General features: G+C 36.6%; 1 protein-coding gene across 5 annotated transcripts; it reads left to right on the forward strand.

Annotated features, from left to right (window-relative positions):
* Positions 1–8,169, forward strand: LOC103710651 (psbP-like protein 1, chloroplastic). Of its 5 annotated transcripts, none has more exons than XM_008796480.4 (9): positions 2–230; positions 343–439; positions 2,212–2,304; positions 2,464–2,546; positions 2,678–2,800; positions 2,934–3,005; positions 6,118–6,214; positions 6,592–7,568; positions 7,878–8,169. In XM_008796480.4, exons 1-8 carry the CDS (start codon positions 150–152, stop codon positions 6,702–6,704), a joined length of 759 nt encoding a protein of 252 aa, XP_008794702.1. In that variant the 5' UTR covers positions 2–149; the 3' UTR covers positions 6,705–7,568; positions 7,878–8,169. The 5 variants fall into 5 exon arrangements, with proteins under 5 accessions (XP_008794721.1, XP_026662077.1, XP_026662081.1 ...); XM_008796489.4 differs by having other exon boundaries at positions 2,470–2,546; XM_008796499.4 differs by lacking the exon at positions 6,118–6,214 and having other exon boundaries at positions 1–230.
* The last annotated feature ends 1,774 nt before the right edge of the window (positions 8,170–9,943 follow it).

A 9,943-nucleotide genomic window follows, 5' to 3' on the forward strand; every position in this document is an offset into this window, starting at 1 on the left:
CCTCCCTCCCCTACTCTCCACCTTCGCTCGCTCACACCCAACGCTAGAAGAAGATATCATGCTCGAGCTTCTCTAACACCACCACCACCCCCTTCATTCTTTCTCTGGCACCGGAACTAGTTTTTCCTTCAATAAATAACTCGTAGGAAATGGCGCTTTTGCAACACGCGCCGGCAGTCGATCGAGCTCTCTTCTTGAATTCTTCTTCATCTTCTACTTCTTTCCATCAGGTAGAAGACTGGCTGACACTTCTTTTCTCGGTTCTCAGTGTTGTATGGTTTGTTCTCTCTTTTATTGGGATATCATTGCTCATTGGCTTGGTTGGATTTGTCCTCTTCGTAGCTTATGCTTCAGGGCCCTGCTTTCTTCCCTGGCCATCTTCATAGGAGAAGGGTTACCTTCGAGGTCAGGGCAGGGGCTTCTCCAATCAGCCCAAAAGGTAGGATAATGAGCTCATTGCATTGTATTTCATGTAAGAATGAATGATATATCATAGTAATTAATCCAATTAGCCATCCTATCCTTATGCTTGTCAGGATGAATGATAATGATACACTCCTGTGATAAATTTGAGGACTTCAGTTTTTGTAATGTTAAAAGCTAAATCTAAATCGAAAAGATTTAGAGAAAAGTTGCTCTCCAAACAGAAATTCACAGAGCTAGTGGACTACTCAGAAATACCAAAAAAAGAATATTTTCATGCTTTCCTTTCCATTTGGATTCGCCATCATCAACCTTATCTCTCTGCATCTTGTTGTTTCACCACAACTATACTTATTGGGAGACTACTAATCTCCTAATAATTGCTTGATGCCATCTGTGTAATTATTCTAAATTGATTTCTGTAAAGTAAGAAAGAATAGAGCAATATCTTTGCATCGAGAATCCACTGACACAATATTTAATTAATTGAAATGGCCAGCATATATGACTCTGGACCCAAGTTGACAAAACAGAACGCAATACTGGTCCAAACCTCACCATCTCATTGAATGGCTGGAAACTGTCATTCTTTAATTCCTTCTCACTGTATCCCTGACACTGCTAGCATGTTAAGCTCTAAAGGAATGCACTTGTTGCAGTCATGAACCTTAGTGCAATGGTAAATATGCTCCATTGTGACTTGGATGTCATGACTCATGAGTTTGAATCACGGAAATAGCTTCTCCGTACACAGAGGTAAGCCTGTGTACATCTGATTCTCCTTAGACCTTGCAGTATCAAGAGGATCGTGCGCCGGCCCATCCTTATTTTTAAGCATGGGAAAGAAAATAAATATCCAACAGAATTATAATGACTGAACAACATGGAGAAAAGATGCAGCGACAACTTGAATAAAGGGAAGTTCCATTAACAAAATATAGCGACTGCCACTGAGAAGCATAAACTCAAGTTTTAATGAAAATGATGACGTTTAGGAAGTACATTGTGTAGCTGTGCAGTCTGAATATTTTTTTCGGAAGAATGAATGGGAAATATCATGAACAAAGATACAGCAGTTCATGTAAGGGCGTCAAGGTGATAATTTTGTATTTATGAACTCCTGGTTAGTGATATTTTGGTTAGAACTAAGATCAAGTAAAAGGCTAACAAACAGCTTACGAACTGTAAAATATGATTTGTAGCATGCGGTATGCACAACCATTGTGATGTTAGGACTCCCAGGTACTGTATTCTTATGATAGCCATGTGTGGATGGGAAATATAACCCGAATACATCCGATTCAGCTGAGAGGACTTTGGCGGGGAGAGGGAGAAGTAGGAGTGACCAAAGAAGCCCTTGATTCCAGAGTCCTTAGAATTTTGGGATTCAGCAAATCGGTTGCGTATTGTATATGAATGGGGTTGGAGGTGCCAACTCTCAGCTCCAACCCAATAGTATGCAGGTGCCTCGACATTCATTTTCAAGCATATCTTGTGTTCACATACAGGATATGCCATAGATATGGTAGCCATGCATCGAACTGTACCTTCAATGAATGAAAACCTGCAATCTTGCCTTGTAAAAGTCTGCATATTAAAAAAAATTCACCTAATTGTGTGCAATGGCTTGTGAATATATGCATTCTAAATTCCTTTCCATGATATGCTCTTCCTGCATTAAGAAAAACTTTGGCTAGAAGGTGACGTGCTTCAAAGATTGCTGCGATTCTTAGTTCCTTTTCCATTAGAGTATGGAAGGAGATTCTATTGATGTTTTTTACACTTCAGATTGCATTGTAGAAGGACCCGGAAGGCGCCAAGCACTTGCATTAGGAGCAATTACCACTTGCATATCTTTAACTTATGCCAATTCTGCATCATGTAAGTGTTGCTCAAAACTCCTAGCAATGTTCTTCTATGAAGGAGTCTTGCTAGCTTTTTATAATTTTGAGGGGCATTGAAAGCCCACCTGCTAATCGTGCAGCATGTTAGTTCATAGAATAATGATGGATTTCTGAAAAGAACCCTGATATGGCTCAGTTGCAGCAGAGGTTAAGAAAGGATTTCAATCTGTCGTAGACCAGAAGGATGGATATTCATTTCTCTACCCATTCGGATGGCAGGTGGGAATCATTATCTTTTCATGACTTATGTTACAAAGAAAACCTCTGTCCTGTCGATTTAATAATTTTGTATGGGATGTGATATCAGTTAGAAGTTACAACCTCTTATAGATATAAAATGTTATTCCCAGGAAGTTATTATTGAAGGACAAGATAAGGTGCTCAAAGATGTTATTGAACCATTAGAAAGTGTTAGCGTTTACATGGTTCCAACTACCAAGCAAGATGTTCGAGACTTTGGACCCCCACAAGAGGTTTGCTATTTCTTTTTATGCCAGAATGTCATATCTGAGATACTAAAGGGTTGCACCTTTTACCTTGAAGCTTTTCCTTTTTGATCTATGAAACTATATGCTTCCCTAACGAGGTTGTTATTAATAATTTTAGGTTGCTGATACTTTAATCCAAAAGGTTTTGGCTCCTCCTTCACAGAAAATAAAGTTAGTTGAGGCAGCAGAGGTTAGGATACTTTTACTTTCTTCAGTTAATTACCCAGCAAATCACGAGTTTTAGCTCTCTTAATGCGCACATGGTTTTGAAATATCTGTAGAACTTGAATTGTATGGGTTGTGAAAGGAATTTTTTTAATAATTCTAAACATCATGTAGGAATCATTCTGTTAAGTGTTTCAGTTTTCTTGTTCAGGTCTGAGTCTTTTCTTTCCTCATGCGACATATATCTCATGGTTTTGTTGCTATTGATAAGATCAATCAGGTGAACGTATAATTTTGACATGCACTATCTACTTTAACCTATTTGGTTTGTATGATGCCATAGCTGATATTTTCTTGTGTTGATTTGAGTTTTTTAGGGAAACCTGAGCTCTGCATTTATCAAATGTATATATATTACCATGAAGATTTTTCGCCTGCATGCTTTTACTTTTAAGTAATAAGATAAATGACTTCCAGGCGAAAGAACAGGGCAATGAATCATTCATCTGAATGAGTATCAGAAAAGTTTCTCACAATTATTTTCCTAACTTCAATAAGTTGAGCTTTGATCAAACTGTTTTGATTGGTTTAGCAGTGGAAACTATATTCAAATCGGATATGCACACTCCTTTAATAACTTGTACTGCCTTATCACAACATTTGAGTTGGTAAATCTGATTTCATAAAAATGGCTAGAAAAACAGGAGAACATTTCCTGATCTGGCTGTATGAGTGTCGGTGTCAACTTGTATTTTTTTATATTTGGATCATCACTTAAGATGTACTTGTTGAAAATTCTAAAACTACTGTTGCGCGGTTAGAGGAAAGAGAAAATGGCTTTCTTATCCCCATTTCTTGGGTCAGTTATGATGAGATGATTGAATACTCATAGAGTGGATGAGCATCAGAAACTTGTACGTTGGATGCTTCTACAAAGCCTGGACCTCTATCCTGTGCCCACACTGTCCTAACAACATAATTTTGGTAGAATTGGTTTATCGAGACAATCTTAAGCATGAAGAGTATAGTTCTTTAGTCATTTCCAAGCATTTTTGACAGGATACCTCAATATCAAGTTTCTTTTGATGTTCTGGTACTAATTGACCACATCTATGAAAATGCACTTCTTGGCACTTGCATTTGCTTTTCCATGACTTCATCATTTCCCCATGCCAAGACATAGTACTTCCATGCAATTGTCTTGAATAACATTTGATTATACTATTTGGTTGGCAAATCCAATTTATTTACAACACAAATGTTTTCTTTGTGGGGGAGGGGGGAGAGGGGGGGGGGGCACTCATTGTAGTCTCATCTTTTAGTTTTGAAGTTAAAAGAAATATATTTCCCTAAAATTCTTGTGAAGAGAAAGATATAGATCATCTGAAAAGTAAAAAGAATTTTCAATTATTAGTTTTAATAGTTTCTGTGCTTAATGTAAGAATTTTGACATAGCTAGTAATTTCGTTATTTATTAATGTACTTAATGCCACAATACGAATCCCATTAATTACTTGTAGATGTTTTTTTGTATTCATGATTATCTTCTTTTAATTGCATTAATTAAATCATGTTTGCTTATCTTTGCGTGTTTTCTGTGATACCACAACCAATAGGGCCCTCTTCCAATATTATAAGATCAGTTTGGTGAAGTAAATCATGATTCTATGAAGTTCAAAATTTTTATGACTCATAATTAGCTTGAGTGCAAATTATGGTTCCTCTAGTCCCTTCAAAGTTACTTATTGATTTTTAAGATAGTATGATGAGTTCTGAGTTCTGATTATCGTAATTAATAGTTAACCACAATAATATCCTTGTTTTCTTGAAAATTCTTGGTAACATTGCTCATACTTGACAATCTTCTATATCAATTAGTAAAGCTACTTTCTCCGATCTATGTTGAAAGTTTTAATTAGGTCTATGTCATGTCAACAATATGATTATATCATTTTGATGTTTCTAGTCATGTTGCTCTGGACACTGATGTCCTTCTATGTGTATACCTGCAACATTTTAGTTGCTCTTCGCACTCAGTCATTCTCATATCAGTTGGCAAAGTTGGCTTCTCCCATTTCTTTACTGAAATATGAGTATTGCAGTTATCTGGCTGAATACTATTTATCCATCTGCTGATCAATTCATATTGATTACATATATTTTTTCTACCATTGGTCATCCTAAAATAATTTAGTTTTGAGCTGCAAATTGTGACAAAATGTTGAATACCTTCATTAACTCCATAAACCTCTGTTCTTATGCTTGTATAACGTAGTTGCTTCTAAATAGCCCTTGCAGTTTTTTCTTCTTCTACACAGCATGTTATCCTTTGCTGGAGTAGTTGCTACTAATGTTTCATGAACAACTGGTTTGTTCTGCTCAGTCTGTGATGTTGTTTATCAATTTAGTATCTACATGTTATTGGCATTGTGCAGGACCTTTTGCTTTCTTTATATTGGTGATTGCATTGTCCCATGCCCACATAGCTGCCATGTTCTTGACACTGATCATCCGCACAGAAATACCAAGTCATTCAAGGTTATGTATGAAACTACAGCGCACCAGGCCCAACTTCCATCCTCATGACTTTAGCTTCTGACCAAGTCTTTTCTACATTAATGCTTGTCACAACTTAACTATTGTCCAGATGCCCTGAGATATTTGGAGATCAACATCTTCCAGTTTGCATCACTTCCCACAATTCAATCGAGAGAAATGTGTTTTCTCAGGCTTAGACACCCTCGACTAGTCTTCTCAGAAAGCCGCGTGCATGCCATTTCAGATTGAACTTATAAAATTCATTTACCAGATAAATCCATCCTGTGATATCAAGATTTTTTTTTAAAATTCAAAATAAAAATTCGGTATCTCGTTTTGTTCATAACTCATCCTAGTGAAGCATTGCTGATAGTTTAACAACTGCTGGTTCTAACCGAAAAGACAGACTATAAAATAAATTCCAGTTTGGTTAGTTTTTCTTGCATACTTGTACATCTCTTAGAAAGAATGCGGTATATGAATGCATTTGTACAATTTTATAACAAATTTGATGTGAGGTCTTACTATTATTATCTTTTGCTAGAGTTAAGATATTTGTACAAAGGTTAACTTATGCAAAGTTGTACTGCTTGACCCAGCATGATGATGATGGGAGAGCTTATTACACCTTTGAGTTCATTGCTCGGGCTCCGAACTTCACTAGACATGCTCTTGGTGCAATTTCCATTGGGAACGGTATGAAGACAATTGCTGCACATAATCTTAAACTGTATCTGTAGGTGAATCGAAATGAACCGATGCCTATATCCATTGCTTATTGTTTGATTACTTGCATCTTCATATTATTCGAGAGTCATCATTGGTTGTATGTAATAACCCTTTATCCAATCAAATATTATGAGGAACACTGAGTTATCCTTGCTATCAGTATGTGGAGCTAAGAAAGTGATGAATCCCAGTGTAATAGATGGAGAGAACTAAAACACCCTGTGGAACTCATTACATCTGTCAGTAACTAGTATGCAGTACAACAATTTATGATAGCTTATTACTTTTGATGAATCCATAGTAGGAGTTGATGATTACCTTCATTCTAATGGCACTCTTGGCAGGTAAATTTTACACCCTGACAACAGGAGCCAATGAAAGGAGATGGGAGAAGATGAAGGATAAGCTGCAGACTGTCATCAATTCCTTTAAGGTGTTTGATGTTTATGGGGGATGAAAGACTATTTTGCTATTCAATTGGTTCTGTATTTTTTTTCAAGATTCTCCCCATTTTCAGAGCAAATCATCAGCTTTGCAAAACTGTTTTTTTTTTTTAATAAAAAAAACTCTTACATATTGTCATCTTTCAATATAATCAATGTGCAACACAGCTGAATGATGCTTGTAAACCATAACATCAAGTTCACTGACAAGACAAGCAAAGCATGAGCAAGATAACCCACAAAACCCACCAAGAGAAATTAAAAGCATAAGAAACTTAAGTTCTTTAATATGGAATATTCTCCTCCTCCAAAATTTGTTCCCATTCAACTACATGAGCAAAAGAGAACATTCAAAAGTGTTTGGGGAGAAGGTGGCCAAGAGGATGCGAAGAAGGTGTATTGGATGCCATCTGTGCGGTTATGGGGGCTTTTGAATTTTTCTTCGTCTCTCCCATGCACGTATGCATGGATAAAAATAAAACGTCGACAAGTGCGGAGGACCGGTCGCCAACCCAACATTCTCGGACATCCCTGAAACTATAAGTAGCTCTTCTTGCTCTCTATATATTCTCTCTTCAACTCATATATCGCAGGTTGATCTCGAGAGGAATTAATCAAGCCCAGGAAGAAATCAAAGAGGATGATGGCCTCGTCCCGAGTCCATGTGTTGCTAGCCTCGTGGCTGCTGCTCTTGGTCATAGCTCCAGTGTTGGTTGAAGGAGAAAACTGTGATGAATGCTACGCCAAATGCAAAAAAGACGGCTTCTGGCAAATCTTCTGCGTCCGCTGCCATGCCTGCAAGATTGCTGAGGAATGGCATAGACCAATGCCGCCCAACAGCCCTCCTTTCGAGGACACCTACGATCCCTACTTTACAGGTAATTGCAGGCATTTGTTTAGTCTCACGCCGGCTATGAATCAGATAGATTTTGGATATTTATATAGGACCAAAAAATCTTGAGAATATGTTTCAGCTAATCATTTTGAAAGAGATTCTAAGTTGTTACAAATGGTATCAGAGTCGATCTGGTTCATAGATTTTGGATGAATCTTGGGCTTTTGTATAGGAACATAAAATATAAGTAATATTTTTTGGGTAGTTATTTTAGGTGAGATCTTGGATTGTTATGGCATCTCTTTCCGAATTCCGGTTTTCATTATATCAAATGCCTTCTTCTTCACTGCAGTGGAGCACGCAAAAACGGCAGGACAACCACCGGCACCGGCGCAAGAAGTGGAGAATTAGAAAGACATGATTTGTTTGGAAGGGTCGTGGGCTCCTGTCAATCTCTTAAATACTTCCTCCTGATATCCTCTCCTGCTGTAAACGAAGAGAGCACCAACTTGGTGCTTGTTTGGTCTCTGTCAATTTGTTGTACTTTGTTTTCTTTGCTGGCTTAATAATGGGGTGGGATTTCCCTCTCCTTGTGTGAAAAATAAAAAGTTGAAGAAACTTCTATGAGCATTCTTGTTTATGCATAACGTAAATCAGATGGCAGTTTAACAACAAAAACAATTGGTTGATGAGGTTATGAACAGGATAAAATTTTATAGGAGTCAAGTATATGTTGATCTCATCATACATTTTTCTCGATTCTCATGCATTTGCAAGGCAAGTTACGTACGTGACACTGTTTTTTAGGGCTTGGCCTCCTCCTTTGCATCTTAAATTAGTTTTGTAGACCCATGTTGGACTGATGATGAAAGGAGATCATGCCAAAAAAATTTCCCAAGGAATTTTTCACAATTCCGACAATGATTTTTTAGTTCCAAGTTAATGATCGAAGGAAAAAAGCTTTCTAAGAAATCATTTTCTTCAAATTCTATTGATGTCATGGTGCTGAAAAAGATTGTAGCTGTTGGATAATCCATAAATTGATTATTGGTTCGCTTGCCAATGAAAAATGAAATCAGGTGTGAAGGTTGTGGATAGACATGTGAAAAAATTATTTTTATCAATTCAAAAATCAAAATTAAAATAAAAGTCATGCAGTCATTTACTCTTCGTTGTCTCGAAATCTAGTTTTTTTTTTTTTGTTGCGATGGATGATTCGTACATTTCTAATATGGATACATTCAAAAAAATCAAAAAACAACAAATTTCGGAATGGCCTAGACAGCTTCTTCTCTCAATCAAATATCATATGACCAAATTATGGTCTTTATAAATTTAGCTGGTGGCTCGATTTTTGGATGCAATGGATTTTGTTTTTAAATCCTATTCAGCTCTACTTATAATGATCAACATAGTCTATATCGAATTTGATGATCCTCCTAAACATGTGGCATGTCATATCAATTTGAATTTTGATCAGGAGACCCGCTATCAGAACAAATATGTTACATAAACTTGTTTGTTAGCTTACCCCAGCTAACTTCCATTTTAGCTGGTTTGGTGACCAATCATTTTGACTCGCCAGTTTCACGGGCATGTAGAGTACGAAATCTAAAGGCCAAAGGCCAAAGGCCAAAAAAAAAATTACGTTTCCACATCCCCTGGTCTTATTCCGGCTTCTTTTTACCCACCACATCGGGATTTGAGGAGTATTCATTACGAACCTGAATGATTCTATTAGAAATCCACCTTCTAAAATGGCAATATCATATATAATATATATGAATACAGTCAAAAAAAATAATATCATATATAATATATATAAATACAGTCAAAAAAATCAAAAAGCAACACATTGCGAAGGGCATTACGCAACTCCGTCTCTCCCATCTAGAGATGATTCTTTGAGTGGTTGGTAACAAAAGAAGCCACTCAGAATGTTCATTTAAAAAATAACTCCGTTTGGTGACACATAGCTAGTAACTCTCGATATCTAAATTTTAATAAATAAATATTAACAATTGAAGTAATATTATCCAAATAGCATTATCAAATTATTTTATTCAAACAGCATGCGAACGAGGTCAAGTAGAATCAATACTATCATATTTTCTTTCTTCTAATAGATACGCCTGGAATTTTCTTCCCTAAATTTAGGTCCTTAAAAAAAAAAACCGATAACATTCCTCTTTTTTTAACCTATACTCCTCCCACGATGGATTCGTCCAATAAAATTTTTTAGCGAATACTAAATTTATTTTTCTCCATCCAAAAATACTAAATTTATCCTTTTTTCATCGTACCTCGCCGTGTAACAGTCAAGGTTTGAGGGACATAGCAACGGATCGAATCTATATCTCCACGTTATCTAACGGTTAGAATTCAAACAATATCTAGAAGCATCGCGACCATCCGATT

This window comes from Phoenix dactylifera, chromosome 3 (genome assembly GCF_009389715.1).
Source record: "Phoenix dactylifera cultivar Barhee BC4 chromosome 3, palm_55x_up_171113_PBpolish2nd_filt_p, whole genome shotgun sequence".
Lineage (NCBI taxonomy): Eukaryota > Viridiplantae > Streptophyta > Magnoliopsida > Arecales > Arecaceae > Phoenix > Phoenix dactylifera.

Excerpts from the sequence above, each read along its gene's own strand:
- LOC103710651 (XM_008796480.4), top strand. The coding sequence starts at position 150 with ATGGCGCTTTTGCAACACGCGCCGGCAGTCGATCGAGCTCTCTTCTTG. Across the intron at positions 231-342 it reads CTTCTACTTCTTTCCATCAG|CTTATGCTTCAGGGCCCTGC; the intron begins GTAGAAGACTGG and ends TCCTCTTCGTAG. Across the intron at positions 2,547-2,677 it reads TCTACCCATTCGGATGGCAG|GAAGTTATTATTGAAGGACA; the intron begins GTGGGAATCATT and ends TGTTATTCCCAG.